Here is a 20,973-nt window from a genome sequence, read left to right as displayed (position 1 = left end):
ATGGGGGTACGGTTAGGGTCAGAATTAAAGCATATTGTTCTTAAAATCTACATTTTGAGGTGCAAATGGACTAAAAAAATTTAATTTTTTCTAATTTTGTAGTCGCTCTATAGGCCACAATTGAAAACTAATCGACACGGAATTTCGCATCGGAAGAGAGTTAAAGACAGGGAAGAAGTCTAGAATTTTGGATGACTGCAAAATGGACCACAACTTTCGCGTGAAATTGTACGGAGTGTGTAAATATTGGTTAAATTCTCGGGTCAAAAAACAAAGGTAACCTCTGGGCGGGGCTCTTTGACATTATTTCAAAAACGAAATCTTCCAAAATGGATTTGGATATAAGGGGGCTTCGAACATATGGTAGTGTTGTAGGGTATCACATGGTCGGCCCGCACGACTATAGCCTTTGCTTACTTGTTTTTTTTTTTATTTCGACATTAACAGACTGTAAATAAAATTGAATTGGGAATGTTTATTAACAAAAAAATATTTTTTTTTAATTTATAAAGCATACCTTAAGGCGTACGTATAAATGTAAATACGTTACGTTGTGGGTATCGCATCAGCCCGTTTGACTTCAGGATATTTCGTCTAACATCTCTTCCCATCTCTCTTCGCTAATATCTCTCCCACGAACTTCAAAATATCGATAAACAACTCATATATAGTCTGAAATTTTGTATTTTAAGTTTCTAATGGATGTCTAACGACCTTACAAAAATTTGATATAGGTCCTCATTTTCACTCTGTATTTATAATGGTGTGGTGTATCGAAAGATAGGTCCGGCCGAACTTACTCTACTTACTCTATGCAGGTTAACATCTTTGTATAGTCCACATATAACGGTATCTCTCTTTATCCCATATTCCGTATGATATTAGAGGCATTATTCGCCACTTGTTTCATATTTCGTATTTGAAAATCTTAATGGGTACTACAACCTATGACAAAAAATTACAACCTATAACAAAAAAATTTCAGCCTATGACAAACAATTACACAAAATGACGTGTTTATTTTTCCAGTAGGCAAGTTAAGTTCGTAAATGGGCCATGTAGGTCCACGTTTTCATATAGCCCCCATGTATAAGTACATCCGATATTTGGTATTTTGATGATATTAGCGACATTATTCAGCGGAATTGTTTCAAATTTGGTATTTGAGATTCGTAATGGATACTACAGCCTATGACAGAAAATTGTATGTGCAGGTCCACGTCTTCGTATAGCCCCCATATAACGGAACCTCCCAAAATTCGGTATGCTGGTCCAGGTCTTCGCACAGCTCCGATATAACGGTACCTCCCTATATACGATATTTTAATGATTTTAGCTACATTATTAACCTTTTTTAAGTTTTGAATTTAAATATGGTAATGGCTTATGACAAACAAGGCCTATGTAGGTAAACGTCGTATAGACCCCAATATAACGGCTATATTCGGTATTTTTAAAATTTTAACAGAATTTTTTAAGTACTTTATTTTTTGAAAATTTCCAAATTCCTTCCAAATGGTGGAGGGTATTCAAAGTTCGGCCCGGCCGAATTTACTGCTTTTTAACTTGTTTATTTCTACTGTAAGATTAGGAAAAGTACTAAGAGGTACTATCGAGCGATCGATAGAAATAGAATTTTGGATAGGGCTCACTATTTATTTTCGAAACTTTACACTCGTTTTTTTTTTTTTTTTTGTGAAAAGTGCATTCTAAGGATACCACTAGCAAAAATCTTATTCAGGTTATTTTTTATGGCCTACCTTGTAAATATTGTACCATGATAACGACTTTAAACTAAACTAAATAAATCAATACAAAAGTTAGAAAATTTATTGAGCAGAGTTAACAAAAAAAAATTAAAATTAAAAAAATACAAATAGCCGAGCATTAGAAGTATGCACGAAAAATAATGGCCATTTTAGTAACGATAACGTTTGTTTCTGCTGTTGAAACGGAACACCAAGTAAATCGAAAAGATGAACAACACGGCCTGAAATGACAAAGACACATAAAACATTACTCTCAACTCTCCCCATTTGATATATTTCCAAATACTTACGGTAACGGCAATAACACCCCATTCACTGGATGTTTGGTACTTGGCCAAACTGAATACTTTATTTTCACTGGCCGTGACACAGCCAACATTGAAGAAGGCATGGCCAGCAGTGGAGACATCATCGGGATAACAACTGGCTGGCAAAACAAAGCGACCATTTCTTTGATAATCGGTAGGGCCATCGAGACCACAGCACTTGAGCTGGAAAGAGAATGAAGCAGGGCGTTAATTTAGCATGGATTTTTAATTGGAATTATAATAAGAATTTACCGATTTTTGTGTAGAGTCCATGGCACCAGGAGTCTTAAGTTCCTCATCCCATACTGCTTTTATGGTGCTGCGAATGATCTTCTTGATTTCATCCGTGGAAGCTGGCTTAATTTTATTGTAGATTTGGCCAACCAATGAGGACAGAATGAAGAGGGAATACTGTAAGAAATGAATTTAAAATATTTCAAAATATTTTGAATTTGGATTTTTTATTTTTTTACCGTGGCTGTCATGCAGACGTGTTCGTGGCAAATACCACAGCAGCCCAAAATGGCAGCAATCAAATTAATGGCACCCATTGCAATAATAATGTACAGTTGTACAATATTGGCCGATTGCAATAAGGAGACTCCGAAAACGATTAGAACAATTCCAGAAATCTGAAAATAAAAATTGATAACGAAAAAATGTTAAATATTTACAAAAAAAAAAACGAATTATGTTTTTTTTAGAAAATAATTGTAATTTCAATTCATAGATTAAATTTTGGCCATATTTTATGTTCTGGTATGTTTCAAGCTCACACTGTGGTCTCTTGGTATTATGGGTTATTTTATGTAGATAAGAATGGGTTATTTATATTAATTTAGATAAGAATTGTTCAGAAAATCATAGGGATTAGTACAGCTACATGTACCTTAATTACACTGTGCGACAAAATTCCATTTCAATACTCTCAGCCCATGGCTACATAGGGTATATATTGTTTGATACGGCCATATGTGTCAAACTTAGATCGAGGTATGAGATTTGGAATAAGAATCTGATTCTCTTCATATATCATGCATACCAATAGTCTTACTAACAAGAGATCTGGTGTGAAGATGGGATGTATCGGTCCAATCCTTCAGGTACATGTCAACACCGTGAATAGAAGAAGCGCTCATAAAATGCGAAATGAGGATCCGATTTTCTCCAAATTTCACACATCCTAATATTTTAGCTAACACGATAGGTGGTGTGAAGATTATAGATGTCCGCCAACCCCATCTGGTAACCACCACACAAAAGGGCACAATTTTCAATACTCTCATACTCAATCTCTTATAACTTGCAAAACAAGTCAGCGACTCTTTTCAAATTCGGTATATCCAAATATTTCTCTGAAGCAGAGATCTGATGGTAATATGGTATTTATCGGTTCATTCCTTCTGGTACCTCTCCTACAAAAGGTTAACATTTGATATTTGATGATATTCTATGGACGACGCATACAAGTGAAAAATTCTTTCGTTAAATCGATTCAGAGTAGGATATACTTTTACATATTAGTTTCCTCTGTTTCCAAATTATAACTGCTCTAAAACCATAATACGCGTTCAAAAACGATCATGGATCGTATTATCAACTTACCACAAATTCCCAATATGAACGTTTATTTGTTCGTAGAGCTTTACTATATATGCATAGTGAGGTGAGGGTGTCATAGTCTCAGCCACGCCCTACTTTTGTCCTTTCTTTACTGGCAAACTTAACAGAATTTACAAATCTTTCGCTAATACTATATCTATTATCATACAACTTTTGCCATTAAAAAAAACTTTCTGTGGGGTCGAAAATCTTTTTGGAATTTATTGAATGATAATTGTAATAAAAATTTTAATTGAAAAAAAAAAAAATAAATAAATAAATAAATAAATTCCTAATGATGATTATTGTACATCTGCTTGTATTTTGACTGATTATCTCAAGTCAAAGGCATCTTCGTACAACCACTTGTTTCCTTTCAAAATAAATTCAGGCCAGTTCATGGCCGTTTGTGCTGATTTTGTTTTTGTTGCTGCTACACTTTGTTTTGTGTGAAATGTTTTTGAACTTTTGGTTGAATGAAAAAGAAATATAGGATTTGCTTGTTTGCCATGATGTGTGAAATGGAATTCTATAAACAATGAGAATCTACATCTTCGAATGGGCGCAAACGGATTTTCACATATTTTAAACAAATGATTCAATATCGTTTGAAATACTGTTATATTGCATTTGTATCAGTGAAAGTGTTTGAAACATAAGCATCAATATTTTAATGGGTTAAACGAAATTGAATTATTTCCAATTTGTTTATAAACAAATTATATGATTTTAACGTAGCTAAAGTAATTGGGGGCCAGTAAGTGCTTTGCGATTACGCATCATCCCACAAAAATAATAATTAATAATAATACACCACATTTTATTGGTTTTCAAAAGAAGAATATTTCTAAATTTATTACTTGACCAAATATGGATGCTATTTAAGAAAACTAATTGCTGTTGGAAAAATGTGAAGGGCATAAGAAGGATAATCTGAGAAACTGACAAGTAAACAATCATGGAGGATATTTTTTTTTCGACAGCATAAGATTCTATGTCGATTCAGCAGTGTCCATCCATCCGTGCATCCTTCTGTCGGTCCATATAGATCCCATTTACCTATACCTCAAGATTTACGGTATTTTGATTATTTGTGTCATACTTTTCGACGGAAAATTTTCATATTTGGTATTTCAATTTCGCAAATTCTTATGACAGAAAATTGAGTACAGAGATCCACGTCGTCGTGCTGCCTCCATACAACAGTACCACATACTCGGTATTTTGCCGATTTTAGCCACATTTTTCAATTGAATTATCTGAAGGTTGTTATTTTGAAGTTCGCGAAAATCTTGCCTTTTCTCAAGCAAAATTACAAGCATGGTACAATTAAATCAATGTAACCTCGTTTAAAGTAATAATACACAGCTCTGCATTATTCTGTAATTTGCATTGTCAAAATTTTCTTGATTTAAAAAAGGGACCCATCTCTGATTTCTGTATATACATTGTATTTGTAAACAAACATTGTGACAAAAATTACAATAACAATGTTGTGACTTTAGTACTTTTTCTAACCTTCAGTCGTGAATTGCCAAAAATCTCATTTTATTTCAACCCCTGCGCACAAAAAGTAGTCTACGAAAAAAATTTATAAGTTTTAGCCCCTACCGGTTGCGTTACGACAGTGCATCTTTTTGTTCCAGATTCGTACTTTTCGCGCAGTTTTTGTTTGAATTTCTAAAGAATCATCCTAATGTCGGTCCTTCACAACTCTAAAGACCTTTTAAGATTTTTTTTCAATTGGTCCTTTTTTGGGACTAGAATATGGCTACTTTTTAAATTCAATTTCGCAAAACATATATGCAACTTTGGACAAAACTATATCCCAAATTTCGGAATTATAGCTTTAGCAGTATAGAAGTTATCACCTGTTCACATTAAAAGTGAAATCCATACAAAATTTGGAAATTATAGATATACTTCTCGCTTTTAGTATATTTAAAAAAAATTGTACTTCGCTAGGCAAAGCTAAATATAAAATTCCAGAATTCAAGCTCTAGTAATATAATATTAGGAACTTTGTTGTAAAAAATGGTCATAGACAACACTCTATCGGACACCTCGCAAGAATGCTATACTACATATAAGTTGTTAGAATTTCTATAAGTTGTCAGAATTTCTTCTATTTTATACCTTTTTTGTATGAACCTCCTAAAACCAGGACCATATCAGTAATAACCTTCGTGCTAAATATGAAGTTTCTGGCATCTACGTTATAGCATATGAGCTCAAAAACACAGATTTTAGTAACTATAAGTTCGATTCGACTCGAAGCAGTCAGTCGTTCATTTTTTACTCTTTTGCATAGGTACTATAGTGAATGACTGATCAAATGATTCAATGGATTATGTTATACATTTCTTAATATTAATAGAGCTGTTATAGTTTTAGTAATCCTTCCACTTGAGTTTAACTCGAGTTTGACTTCAAACCTGACATTTTTGGGTAATTTGATGTCTCGAACCGACGGTTGTGAGGTTTCATTGAATTACTGAATTTCATTACTGTCCTGCATTAAGAAAGTCTTAACAATTAATTTTCGTCGCTGAATTGTATTTAAATAGCTAATTACGTGATTCTCCGCTTCAAAGAAGACTAGAAAGAACCAGTTCTTCCCACAACATTGTGTTGCTGTCTTTGTTAACATGCTTTCAAAAATTCAAATTCAAATGTCTCGAATCACTAATAAATAATAAATTGAATCAATAAAATATCTAATTTTTTTTTTTTTTTTTTTTTTGGCATTGTTGCGCCATCATACAGCGATTGTATGACGTTATGCGAAGATATATGTCGTGAAGATGCATATTTGCAAAAATAAATAAGAAAATATTTTCACCTATAACAATGTGTAGAAAATGAAGATTTGCATATGAATCAATCTGGTATTTTTCGTTTGGAGAAATTCACTTTCCGTTAGGAATATGCATGAAACTAGCTGACATCACATACATACTAATGGAATGAGTCAACTCAGTTTGCGAAATTAAGCATGAAGATCACGTTTACAAAACCCAGCAATGTAAAATCGCCAATTTACTCAACTAGTGGCATAACTCAAAAAATGTGTTTTTATACCCTACACCACTTTGTGCATTTGTTTGTAACAGGCAAAAGGAAACGAGATAGACCCGTCTGTCTTTCTGTCCAAGTATTTTTGTAAACAACGTACAGGTCTCATATATTTCCCGATGCAGATGAAATTTTGCAAATGTCATTTGTTTGATCCAAGGACGAATCCCATTCGGTGTTCGGAGACATATATTTCTTCGTCCGATTTGCCTTTTATTGTGCACCAAACTTGTAATATCAGCCCAAATAGTATGGAGGGTTCGATAAAAAAATTGAAACAAAGTCAAACGCCATATTTTTTTTTTTTAAATTTTGGTCAATGAAAGCAAAAATGTCGGAAATGGCATCAAATTTTAGAATAAGTTTGTATTTGTTCGAATTGGTCACCTTGAAACGAATTATGGCCTTCAAAAGGCCAATGAAACCGTCACACGCTGCCCGAATGTTGCTCTGCAGTATTTTGGTCCATTCCCGGCGAAGCGCTTGCTTGAGGTGATCGACACTTTGGTATTTTTTAATACCAACCTTGCTTTACAAAATACTCCAGACACAATAGTCTAACGGATTTATATCCGGAGATTCTGGGGAGTCCTGTTGGAATGTCCACGGTCTGCGGCTAAAATGTTTGCGTGCTCAAGGCTTTAATACACCCTCCAGAATATTTCCCGATATTATTCGGCATTTATTCTGATACCACGGTCGATTAATACGATCGACCATCGGCTGTTATGGCGGCCCACACCATCACCATAGCCGGCGCTTGAGTTCTTGTTTTTCTGTTTTTTTTTTTTTCAGCTGACCTCTTTGGCAAATTCGGCTGTTCTCCACTTTCGGCCAAGCGAAGCAACTCTTTAGATCTTTTGAGTCTATTTTCTTTCTGTTGCGGCGTAAGTTCTTGCACTTTTTGGAATTGCGATGGCTTTAAACCGAGCTTATTTTTCATTATTTGCCGAATGGAATATTGCGATATGTTCAGCTCACGAGTCATTTTTTCGGCCACTGCGATGAGGGTTTCGATGAAGTCGCATCTTTACTTTTCGAACCATTTCTGCTGATGTTGCTGTTTTCTTCCGTCCACTTTCTTGACATCTGGGTACGCTATTGCCCTTAGAACATTCAGTAAACTTACAGGTGGAATTTCCAAAAACCCATCCCTATCTCACCCCTACACATATGCAAAATTTCAAGATTGTAGCTTTAGTTGTTGCAGCTGAGCTTTGAAGAATTCGGCAGTCAGTCTCTCAGACATAACTCTATTCTTATCATATTAATATTAAACTGTGGGTCACAATTATTATTCATCATCTATCTATATAGGGACTTAAACGAACCAAAATATAAATATTTCCTGATTTTGTAATCGTACTAAAAATCAATATGAATGTATGATTACTCTAGGGAAGAAGAGTATAATTCGGTTGACGTCGGAATAAAATTTAGTAGTTTAAATGGACCATCAATTTTGTGTGAAGAATGTATACATTCAGATTTTATGGAGTGTATTTGTTTACTAATTTACTAGTTCACAAAAAATAAATATGCTTTCCTCTCATGATTATTTGGAAAATTTTGATGATAATGTGAACAGGTATTAAATATATAGAAACATATGTATGATAATATGCATGTAGCGATATAGTTGCAGAGACACTTAGCATGTCTGGTGACTCCCCAACTAATAAAAAAAACTATTTTTAATGAAATACTCAAAACAATATCACATGAGATTGATTTGTATTTATATATGATATACATACAAAAATAATAATTATATATTGTACATCAAAATCACCGAATATTATTTAAATAACAAACGTGACAAGCATTGTAATGCTTATAATTTCAACTCATTATTAAATTATATAATACAAAAAATCACACACACGAATTGAAATTCAAAACATGTGAATTGAATGTAATCGACTAGAACAAATACGCGTACGTTTCAAGTTTGTTCCATTGAAACTAAAGGTAATCGCAAATGATGGCAATACATCAGGGTACGACGTCACGCCTTTATCGTTTATATCAAAAATTTATTAAATTTCGTATACTTATTCATTGCAGCCTGCATTGAGTCAGAAGAATATGAAATAAATTTGGTCTATAGGGTGGGTCTGTCGAACTTTGGATGGAATTTGTAATATATAATAGGTATATAATAGGTAGAAATAAATTGAACGAATCTAGGCGACTAAAATACTGCACCCTGCAGCACCCTCACTGAATAAATGTAATTTAAATGTAGTACGTATCCAACAAAATGCTAGGGCGCCACATAAAACAAACTAGCCGTTACAGCTTGTACACAGATTTCAACATTTTATGAGGATATATGGTACTCAAACTTTTTACATTTGTAGTATGGAAGGTGGGGCTCGAGAAGCAGGGTATCTATATAGGGTATCCGATCCGTTTAATTTGAGATATACAGGGTGAGATGCAACTAATTTCCGATTGCTGTCACTTCTAAGCCACTTGTCCGACAGCTGTTAAAAAAATTCCATTGAAAGCTCATTTTATTGTTTACAAGCGTACAAAAGCATTTTGGTGAGAATTTCGTGATGGAATTCAAGCGTGATAGTGTGATTTCTTTATATTTGGCTTGAAAACCACAAGTGGTTATCGTTAGAGCACTCCAGCATTTAAATGGGAATCAATCTTTTGTGCCTCGTACCAACGCTCGTTACCGTGATACTGGAAGCGTAGCCCGACGTCAAGGAAGTGGACGGAAGAAAACAGCAACGTCAGCAGAAATGGTATTAAAATTAAAAAAGCGACTTGATCGAAACCCGCGTCACAATGGCCGAAAAATGGCTCGTGAGCTGAACATATCGCAATATTCCATTCGGCAAATAATGAAAAATGAGCTCGGGGTAAAGCCATTGAAATTCCAAAAAGTGCAAGAACTTGCACCACAACAGAAAGAAAATAGACTCAAACGAGCTAAGAGGTTGGCCGAAAGTGGTGAACTGCCGAATTCTCCAATGAGAAAACATTCGTTCTCCAGCAGTTTGTAATCAAACAAAATGATCGTGTTTACTTGCCAAAGACATCAGCTGAAAATGTGCACCTTCGATTGGCCACTAGAACTCAAGCGCCGGCCATGGTGATGGTTTGGGCCGCCATAACAGTCGATGGTCGCTCTCCGGTCGTGTTAATCGACCGTGGCATCAGAATAAATGCCGAATATTATCGCGAAAATATTCTGGAGGATGTATTAAAGCCTTGGGCACTCAAACATTTTGGCCTTAGACCTTGGATATTCCAACAGGACTCACTGTTCGTTTGCTAATAATATTACCATGCACCATATTTGAACGAAATCGGATACTTCCGTCGAGAATTATTGTGATCACCAAAGGGACAGACAGACGGACATGACTAGATCGACTACAAACGTCCAGAAATGGATTTCGCCCAAATACTTGAGGTACATTTTAGCCGTATTCAATTATATATACCCCCTGTAGGCATAAAGCTAGCGGTATAAAGGAAGGTGCCTATAACCAGAATGTTATGTATTTATGGACAAAATATGAATAATTCAGAGATTATTTGTTTTCATGCGGCTGATTGCGGCTACACCACATAGTGGTAAGGGTATTACGTTTTTATGTGTCTGTTCGTAACATGGAGAAGGAAGCGAGATAAACGCATAGTTACTATTGAGGAATCATTTTCTGAGTCGATTTATGCATGTCAGTCCATCTGTCTGTTCGTCCGACCCATGTATTTTTGCGAATAAAATGCAGTTCGCATCTATTGAGACGAAATTTTCCGAACCTCATTAAAATTGGTGAGGGACGATTCAAATTTACCTGTAGCTCCCATATATATAGCTTCAACCGATTTGGGGGTTAAGTCCGTCACATGCAGTAATATGCACTCCACAACAATAATCTTTGGTACCAGATATAGCTCCGAAATAAGTGCAAAGACCTAAAATGGTAAAGACTAGACAAAATGCATTTTGAACAAATGGTTTGTGCCTACAATACATAGAGTAACAGTTCATGGCAGAGACAGTTTAATATAAAAAGCACAATTACAACAACGGATAACAAATAAAAATTTGAAAAATCCAAAATTTTGGTTTCAAAGTTCTATTCCAAGGGCCTTTCCGAAAATTTGCACATTGCCTTAGCGGTTTAAATCAGTTAACATTGGCATCTATGTTGTTATGATATCGTAACAACAGAGGTATTTTCACAGGGTTACCATATTTAGACTCTGTCTTGTCCTATCTTTACACTTCTATGTCTTTGATAAGTGTTTCAAATTTTGTCAAAATTGGTTCAGATTTGGATATAGGTCTCATATATGTCTTTATCCGATTTTAGTTTTATTGTGCACCAAATGTTTAATATCAGTCCAAATAGACTGCATTTTGGAACTTTCGACGAAATTCAGCCCAGAAGTAAGTACTTATAATGTCGTTGAAAATCGGCTCAGATGAACCTATAGCTTCCATATATATATTTTTCCGATTTGGTACTAAGGTCCCTTGCAGATATAGATTCGATACATCATCATTCGATTACCATATATGTAATATCAACCCAAATTGAATAGAAATTTTTATATTCAACCGAGTTTTACTATTTGGTGAAACTCGGTCCGATATATCTATTGATCTAATAAACATTTTTAATATAATTCTTATCGAAGTTATATAATTCACATAAATTCCTAATATGAACTTTTTTTGCTACGGTAGCTCTACTAAATACGCATAGTGGTGTAGAGTATCATATAGTCGGTCCGCCCGACTTTTGACTTTTCCTTACCGGTTTATTTTCGATCGGGAACAATCAAATGGAAAATTCTGTTATCCACTGTAAACTCTGCCGAGACAACATTGAAATGAAAGGACACCTGTTATGTCAATGTACCACCATTCCCCCAGCTAAAATACTCATTTCAAATTGGATTACTAAAAGCTTAAAAGCATGTCTTCGATATTATTAAAATATAATTATATTTTTGTCCGAATTATAATGAATAGTTTTGCAGGGCTCAGTTATGCAAAAGACTTTTTTAGTCAAACATAAATCTATCTATCACCAGTTCCAACTCCTCCCACTTTTTTAATCACTAAAATAATTTTCTAATTTTTTCCTCTGTTTCAGAAATGTTATCGAGAGCAGTAGCCACAAAAAGAACCTTTTTATACCCTACACCACAAGGTGGTCAGGGTATTATGTCTTTGTGCATTTGTTTGTAACAGGCAGAAGGAAACGAGATAGACCCATAGTTCCTTTTGATGATCTGCATAGAATCACATTCTGAGTCGATTTATGCATGTTCGTCCGTCCGTCTGTCCGTCCGTCCGTCCGTCTGTCCGTCCGTCCGTCCGTCCGTCCGTCTGTCCATGTATTTTTGTAAACAAAGTACAGGTCGCATTTATTGCCCGATCCAGATGAAATTTTGCAAAGGTCTTTTGTTTGGCCTAAGGACGAACCCTATTGAAATTGGAGATAATCGGTCAAAATTTGGATATAGCTCCCATATATATCTTCGTCCGATTTGACTTTTATTGTGCACCAAACGTGTAATATCAGCCCGAATTGTATGGAATTTTGCACATACACCCATATTAGGCCTGAAAATATGTATGCCAAATTTGATCGAAATCGGTTCAGATATAGCTATAGCTCCCATATATATTGTTCATCCGATTTGTTATTTTTGTCCACCGCCACCGTAATATGCACTATGCAACAACAATATTTGGGGAAATATATCAAATACAGCTCAGAAATACATTTGCTAAATTTTATCGAGATCGGTTCAGATTTGGATATAGCTCCCATATATAACATCGTCCGATTTACCTTTTATTGTGCACCAAACGTCTAATATTTGTCCAAATGGGATGGAATTTGGCACTTACGACCCAATTGAGTCTAGTAGCTAGTATCTCAAATTTGGTTCAGATCGGTTCAGATATAGTTATAGCTTCCATATATATTATTCATCCGATTTGTTATATTTGGTACCCACAACCGTAATATGCACTCTGTAACAACGATATTCAGGGAAATATATCAAATACAGCTCAGAAATATCGTTGCCAAAGTTTATCGAGATCGGTTCAGATTTGGATATAACTCCCATATATATCTTTATCCGATTTCAAATTAATTGTGCACCAAATGGGCAATACAATTCCGAATTTAGTCCTTTGAACTTTAAATTATAATTATAATCATAGCGTGTATGATTGAATTCTCCCATAGAAACTTTTAATTGTTATGTGGAGCTCTACTTAATTAGCAAAGTGGTGTAGGGTATCATAAAGTCGGCGCCGCCCGACTTTAAGACTTTCTTTACTGGTTTCTAAATATTTTTTTGAAAAATTTCAATATTGAACATTTTTAAGTGCTGGAAAGCAGTATTATGACCTATCCAAATTATTTCAACAATTCTGCTATAATTTTAATATGGAATATTAAGTGCTAAGCCTCTTTAAAACGCATAAATAATTGTAATATGTTTCCACGTTGGTTTGGCTGCCACATTCCAATAACGCTTGTTAGAATCTATCTTTAGATCTTATTCCATTTCAGCCATACCCACTATTTTGTTTACATTCCGAATATATTCTGCAAACTAATAATTTAGATACTTATTTATGTGATCATTTAGATATGGCCATATAAATAAAACAAACATTTATATGTTTATGCAAATTTGTTAAATATTCATAGTTGAAGACAACATCCAAATTGTTTTGTTCCCTGATCTCTGATGATTAACACTTAAGAACAAGCAGCACTTTCAGGCTTACCTATAGACACAATATTTATTTGTATTTCTATTAAAACGAAAATATTCTCAATATGGCCTGAAGATGATATCATCATCATGATCAGCATGGCATCACCATTGGTAGTGGTTAACGTCGGGGATATTTTAACAACAATGACACTCATCTTTATCCAAATAATGAAATTATAATTACAGAGAAATATTAGTAATTGGTAATACTTACGCCATAGAGAACATTGAAGATATTCAAAATGCATTTCATGCAGTCCGAGGTGCAACCCATTTTGACTAGATTCGAAAAATAAAGACAAAAGTGAAATTTAATTTAAAATTGTTGACACTTTGATTGATACAACACTGGATTTCTATTAGTTATTTGGGATTTTTTTGAGACTCAAATCTTATTCACTTTTTGACGTGATTTGTTTTTTTTTTCTCTTGTTTTCTCATAGACAAAGCCGTGAAAAAACAACAACTTGTTTTAATAGCATTTGTTTTTAAAATATCCAAAATATGTACATGTATGTATTATGTTTGTATGTAGGTTTATGTGTATATACCAATTTGTTTTTATATGTTTTCGCGCGAATATGTATTTTTTCTCAATTTTATGCTGTCACCGTTGAAAATCAAACGCGTTGTTTTCAAATATTCGATTCGATCTAAACAAACGAATTTAAAAATGCCAAAAAGTTGCGGTATTGTGGGAGCAGACACGTCCACTTTCGACGATCGCTTTGTATATTCTGAAGTTGTCCGAATATCGTTTGTTTTTTGTTTTGGACTTCCCCTTACCTTCTGCGGCAGCGAACAGTTCGCGATCAGCAATAATGAATGATAGCTGTTAAGTTAACAGCAGATAATGTTTGTTAACAGAATTTCAAAGCGAAATCAAGAAAACATAAATAAAATTATGGTTCTGACTTAAAAAAAGCTCGTTTCGTAAAAGCTTGAAGTGAGAGACGTGGAATATTGTTTAACACTAGATTTGCCTATAACTCAATCAAACATTCAAAATAAAAAAATTCTTGGGAGAAATATGTTCAGAAGTTTATTAACAAGATCTGTCGTCTTCTAAAACGGGCAGGGAATTAGCAACAGTAAACGTAGACAATTCAGTGCCGCTAAATGCGTCACGTCTAGTGTTACAGACATGGGCAAAAAACGCCCATATATCCCTATTGAAGAATGAGGACGTAAGGAAAACCACCAAAATCCTTTGGGGCGATCCCAAAGGTACCTGGGCCTACGAGCACAAGATAGGATGCACAGATAACTGCATATGCAGGGCATGCGGGGAAGATGACGAAACATTGGAACATTTTCTCTGTCATTGCCGAGCGGTTGCAAATATCAGATCCCAATTCTTAGGGAAGTGTATGTCCAACAGGGCATGTGTCCCAATATCTGAAAATATTTATCTGCCCAGAAATATTGCAATCTACTGAATACTTAGTTAATATGTTAAATTATAAACAAATCTGTTCCAACTATGTAATAATTACTAGCTAGCCCGGTCCGCGTTGCCGGCCAGTCTTTAAAGCATAATAAATCGCAGATCTGACTTATGTAGGCTGCACAATTTTGATTATAAGTAATGACTTGATTATGAGTAATGACTCCATGACTAAATATAAATTAATATTCATGGCAAAAATTATAATTACCGTCGATTTCAGATATTTTGAATAGCCTGATCTTATTTTTCAGCTATAGGCTTTAATTTGAGTGTTAAATACCTATATGATAAATAACATCTATAATAGCCCCATGTGAAAATTCAGCTCAATTTTTGATATTGTAAAAAGCATTCAAATGAGCTATAATTTGAAATTTGTATTTCCAATATTTAAAATACCGTACTGCGTGGTATTCAGTTTTGTCCACCTCATACTTGAAGGCAGAATGTTGTCAGAATAGCCAAAAAAATTACTCTTTTGCTCCGATTACAGTAAGATGGGCATTAATTGTTTGTCATTTAAATTGTGCGGTGGAGATCCAATAAAGTTACTTTATGATTTTGTATTTTGTTATGTTTCTGTCACAATTTCCGACTGAATGAGTCCCAGATTGACATTTCGGAGTTTATTTCATATAGACGTACATACCAAATCTACGTTCCCAACAAATATTCTCTTGGGGGTTACACATTCAATAGAATACAAAATTTTCGTTTCTGACCACACATTGGTTGGGAAAGTGGACTTGGGGGTATACTAATGTGGGGACTATACTTAAATAAATTCCTATGAGGATAATTATCTGTAAGATGATTTTCTACCCCACTTTTCCGAAAAATAAAAATTTTATAAGAAGAGGTTTTCTTCCCCCTTAGAAACAAAGATGTCAAATAAGAGCCAAAAAATGAAAAAAGTGGCCAAGACCCTGAAAATACCTTACATCATATGATGGTGATACCAAAACGTGATAATTTTTTCCAAAAATGGTTTCTTCTTAAATTATCAACATAAGCTAAAATTAGTACGAAAAATATGGTTAAAATATAGAATATACTTGAAATCGGGTTATTCCGTTATCAGGGGTTATGACCCATATCATGACCTGCCAAAGCGATTAAAGGTATCTTGAATGTTTAGTTAGAATTTCTATTTTGCGTTCTTTATAGTCGGTATTTGACTGATTGCAGTCCCAATGTATTTTGCATTTTGTGTTCTCATTTGACTATTTATTGTCATGTGAAAGAAGCAGGTGCACTTTTTGAAATTAACCCCATAACGCTTCTTCGGTCATTTTTGTTTGTTTAAACGTGTTCGCATCTTCCAGCTGAAGCACGATGTAGGTCGTGGAGTAGAAAGCATTTAACATCGTATTGCGCCCTCATTTCATTTTTAATATTATTCATTCAGAATTCAAACCAATAAAAAAATGTACACTTCAATATAGAAAAAAGAAAAAGAATCTTTAACCGGTTCGCTGATTTTTTTTTGCGGCAAAATTTTAAAGGTCCTTATGAAGTTTGTCGGTAGAATGTACTTTTATTTTGAAATTCGATGCCATTGAAAAATTGTCGATTTTTCCCGATTTTAGAATTTTCATATAAAGCCACAACGGATAAAACTGTTATTTATAGATTTTATGTATTTATTGGGTATTACGAATAAATACATAAAATCTATAAATAACAGTTTTATACGTTGTGGCTTTATACTACCCAAAAAACCTACACATCATATTAGAATTAAAAAAAAAACACTACAAATGTACATTCGAAAATAGTAAGTCAAAATGGAAAAAATATGCAATATAAAACATTACTACTGTACATTTTAAAAGTCAAAATGAAAATGTTCAAATTTCCCATTTTTACGCAATTTTTTTGGATTTTATTCTTTTCTGCCAAGAGGCAATTCTGAATTTGTCTAAATCGTTAAGATCAGACCGGCGGTCTTTATGTTATAAGAGTAGTAACTAACACAACTTTCTTTTACATATAGAGAGATAGATTTAAAAGTAGGCGCGTTCCTCAGCCCCTAAATAAGTACTTAAACCGATATCTTCACTATTTTGGCAAATATAAAGATTTTATATAAATCGTAATAGTGGGCGTAAAAGGAGGCGTGGTCAATATTTTTTTTCTTTAAAAACCTAACTTGGGGTATGACGAACGTTTGTACAAAAAATTATGCAAATCGGTCCAGCCGTTTCCAACTGATTCCGTTACCAACAAACAACAATTGATTTTTATATGTATAGAAGATAGAAGAAGATTATCACTCTACATATTTAGCAGAGGTGGCTTTGGAACCAGGAGGAAAAGACGTAGGTCGGGTATCCTATATGATGCCCTACGTTACTACGCATATTTAGTAGACCTACCTTCAACAATATATGATCTTTACGTCTTTAGAGAGGCTTAAAATTGGAACTAATATTGTCAAATCTAGCTTAAAATCGGGATACATCTGCCAACTCTGTTCTTCTTCTTCACACACAGAATTAGGTGTACCCATGGTACAATGAAGAGAAGGTAGGTCAACTTTGAAAAAATTGCAAGTATAGAGCTTTACCTGTTTGGCTTGTAATGTCAGAAATAGTATCAAATCAATAACAAAATCAAACAACTTGTTTCATTTATTTTGAATAAATAATTGAAAACCGCGAAAACTGAATGAAATATCAACACTTCTTTTCAAAACCAGGTTCTATATATCTCTAAAGGATTATTTCGCTACAAAAACTCTAGATTTTGTCGATGCATACGATGAAATAAACATTTTGAAAACATCCGAATTTGAATGTTTTCTGAACAATTTTTTTGTTATTGAAAAGAAAACACATATATAAACAAGTAAAGATGACATATTAAGCCAAGAAAATAAAAAAATTAAAATCATATGGTATCATAGCCCTACCTTGATATCATTGTACCATGGGTGTATCTGGTTATTTTTCCTGCAGGAATTGTACAACAATTTCTTTCTGAGAGAGTAATGTAGTGTATTCTCTTTTGCAAGAAAACTGTGAAAAGTAAATAGTCGGAATTCCTGCAAAAGCTGGCGAACAATAAGCTGGTTTGTCAAAACAAACAATTGGTGCGTCATAAACAGATATTAATCATGCAAAAATTAAAAATAAGCCGAAACAATTAAGTAAACCTATAGCCGTGTGGGGCCGACCATGTGATACCCTACAACACTGCAATATCTTGGAAGTCCCTTTTTTGTCCAAATCCATTTTGGAAGATTACGTTTTTATACCCTCCACCATACTGTGGAGGGTATTTTCATTTTGTCATTCCGTTTGTAACTCATCGAAATAATGATCTTAGACCCAACAAAGTATATATATTCTTGATCAGCGTAAAATTCTAAGACGATTTAGCCATGTCCGTCTGTGTGTCTGTCTGTTGTAATCACGCTATCCTTCGAACGAATTGAGATAGAAGGCTAAATTTTGGCGCACATGTTTATTTTGCCAGTAGGCAGATTAAGTTCGTAAATGGGCCATGTAGGTCCACGTTTTCTTATAGCCTCATATATAGCATTTGAAGTTCGAAATGGATACTACAGCCTGAGACAGAAAATTGTATGTGCAAGTGCACGTATAGCCCCCATATAACGGTACCTCCCTATTTTCGATATTTTGATGATTTTGACTACATTATTCACCGTTTATTTCAAGTTTCGAAATTGAATATGGTAATGGCTTGTGACAAACAATGCCTATGTATGTGCATGTCGTACAAGCCCTAATATAACGGCTATATTCGGTATTTTTAAAATGTTAAAAGAATTTTTGGCGAATGTTATCTTTAAGGAAACCAGTACACCGATGTAATCGGGTAACCTTTTAGACATTTTCTGAGCAGTTTGCTTCAAAAATCTTATTTTTTCTGTTGGGTTGGGTAAATTAGTGTATAAGGTATTTCTGGCTACATCGGTGAACCCATGGTACAATGAAGAGAAGGTAGGTCAACTTTGAAAAAATTGCAAGTATAGAGGTCTACCTGTTTGGCTTGTAATGTCAGAATTAGTATCAAAACAATAAAAAAATCAAACAACTTGTTGCATTTACTTTGAATAAAGAATTGAAAACCGCGAAAACTGAATGAAAAGTCAACAATTCTTTTCAAAACCAGGTTCTATATATCTCTAAAGGATTATTTCGCTACAAAAACTCTAGATTTTGTCGATGCATACGATGAAATAAACATTTTGAAAACATCCGAATTTGAATGTTTTCTGAACAACTTTTTGTTTATTGAAAAGAAAACACATACATAAACAAATAAAGATGACATATTAGGCCAAGAAAATAAAAAAATTAAAATCATATGGTATCATAGCCCTACCTTGATATCATTGTACCATGGGTGAACCAATATTATACAAAAGGTATCACAAAAAACTTTAATACACTCTTGGGGTTAAAAACATTGAAGACGTACGTCGGTAGGCCCGGGAATGAAATAACTTCAAAATATAAATAAATTACATTTTGACATTGTGTGTTTTGAAAAGAATGTGAATTATTTTTTCTTTTCATTCCATTACTGAAATTCCAAGCAAGTCACATTAGAAAAACTGTTAGTTTGGCTGGCAATCGCAAAACTGGCTTTAAATTCAAAATACATAACATCAGTAAGTAGCGCTATATGTATCAGCAGGAATAGATTTGTAGATTCATATATTGGAAAACTTTAAATAGAATGTGAACCCCATTAAATCATCAAAATACCGAAAAAGCGGCATGTTAAAACCAAGATTGAAAAGACTATTCACGGAAACTTGAAATGTAGAGAAACACCGTTGTATCGGAGCTCCAGTGGGGTTTGAAACATAATGAAGTTTTATATTTCAAATTCAAGAAAATTTAGTAATGTAAGTAAATCATCAAAATCAATACTTTTTAGAAGTTTTTTGTTCACTGCAATCTCGAAAGACTTCATTAAAAAAACCTCGAGATTTCGATGTTTTATTGTGACGACACCAAAAAAGAGAACTCCGTTGTCTCTTTGGCTGGCTGGTGCGCACGATACCTCTCGAAGGGAGTATCATATTATGTCCAAACTTCGAAAATTTCGAATATAATTCTGTAAAAACCATTAAACCTACACTCGAAGATTTTTAGTAAAATTTTGTGTAGAATGTTCCTTCTCTTCATACTTTCTCCGTATAACGGGATTTTATATTACTTTCATGCATTAACTCGAAAACTTCATAAAAAAGGAGGAATTTCTTTGCCGACTTAAAATTTGATGAGTCATTCTTCTAAAAAATGCTTTGAAGGAGAATTTTTCATAAACTTACGTAAAGTACAGCTTGAACCATAGAATGTCTTTTTAACATTTATGAATTCCTGGCTTTTAGTACAATGTTCATTTTGTACAATGTTTTCACTTTCTACGATCCCTCTGAAAGTTAGTTCTTGACCATATTTTGGAAAAAAGGACTAAAAACACCCCTTTGAAACTCACCTAAATGCGACTTCGACCAAATAATCCTCGTATTGACAGCTGTAACATTACAGAGGATACTGAAGATCAATCAATGGAAAATTACGGATTCCGAGGGATCTTAATCCTTAAATATTAACAATTTTAAAGAGGTAGAACCTAGCCCCCTCTATTTTGGTTTGTTTATGATATAAACTTTACAACCACCAATTCACATGAATGCTATAATCAATTCGTACTCCGTTTTTTTTCCGATTTCAAAATTAAATTTTAAGTTTTACAAGTAATAAGCATTAAGTTCGGACGGGCCAAACTTTTAATACCCTCCACCATTTGAAACGAATTTGGACATTTTCAAAAAAAAAAAAATAATAAAATCCGTTAAAAAATCTGTTGAAATCTTAAAAATGCCGAATATAGGAAGTCGCCGTTATATTGGGATCCATACGAAAACGTGAACCTGCGTAGGTGAATTCTGTCATAAGCCATTACAATAATAAAATACAAATCTTAAAAAAAATCCGGTTAA

At 34.0% G+C, this 20,973-nt stretch overlaps 1 protein-coding gene and 1 long non-coding RNA gene across 4 annotated transcripts in view; one reads left to right on the top strand and one right to left on the bottom strand.

Annotated features, from left to right (window-relative positions):
• Positions 1-1,804: 1,804 nt before the first annotated feature.
• LOC101899789 (23 kDa integral membrane protein) lies at positions 1,805-14,290 on the bottom strand. 2 transcript variants are annotated; one of them, XM_005179635.4, is made up of 6 exons: positions 14,089-14,290; positions 13,752-13,816; positions 2,551-2,709; positions 2,330-2,488; positions 2,060-2,260; positions 1,805-1,990 (listed from the first exon to the last, which is right to left on the bottom strand). In XM_005179635.4, exons 2-6 carry the CDS (start codon positions 13,809-13,811, stop codon positions 1,919-1,921), a joined length of 651 nt encoding a protein of 216 aa, XP_005179692.1. In that variant the 5' UTR covers positions 13,812-13,816; positions 14,089-14,290; the 3' UTR covers positions 1,805-1,918. The 2 variants fall into 2 exon arrangements, with proteins under 2 accessions (XP_005179692.1, XP_058976359.1); XM_059120376.1 differs by lacking the exon at positions 14,089-14,290 and adding an exon at positions 14,048-14,066.
• Positions 14,291-19,809: 5,519 nt separating this feature from the next.
• LOC131801576 (uncharacterized) overlaps positions 19,810-20,973 on the top strand; it is a 67,499-nt gene continuing 66,335 nt past the window's right edge. For both annotated transcript variants that reach the window (XR_009341865.1, XR_009341864.1), the window contains exon 1: positions 19,810-19,869. This is a non-coding gene — a long non-coding RNA (uncharacterized LOC131801576). The remainder of the gene's footprint in view (positions 19,870-20,973) is intronic.

The sequence above is a fragment of the Musca domestica genome, unplaced genomic scaffold (genome assembly GCF_030504385.1).
Source record: "Musca domestica strain aabys unplaced genomic scaffold, Musca_domestica.polishedcontigs.V.1.1 17, whole genome shotgun sequence".
NCBI classification, from domain to species: domain Eukaryota; kingdom Metazoa; phylum Arthropoda; class Insecta; order Diptera; family Muscidae; genus Musca; species Musca domestica.
The sequence above is the reverse complement of the archived record's forward strand: the minus strand, read 5'-3'. Positions and strand labels throughout refer to the sequence as shown.

Bases quoted from the DNA above. Each gene is read 5' to 3' on its own strand.
- LOC101899789 (XM_005179635.4), bottom strand. From the start codon at position 13,811: ATGGGTTGCACCTCGGACTGCATGAAATGCATTTTGAATATCTTCAAT. The intron at 2,489-2,550 runs GTAAAAAAATAA...CATTTCTTACAG, and splicing joins ACGTCTGCATGACAGCCACG to TATTCCCTCTTCATTCTGTC. The intron at 2,261-2,329 runs GTAAATTCTTAT...TTCTCTTTCCAG, and splicing joins TGGACTCTACACAAAAATCG to CTCAAGTGCTGTGGTCTCGA.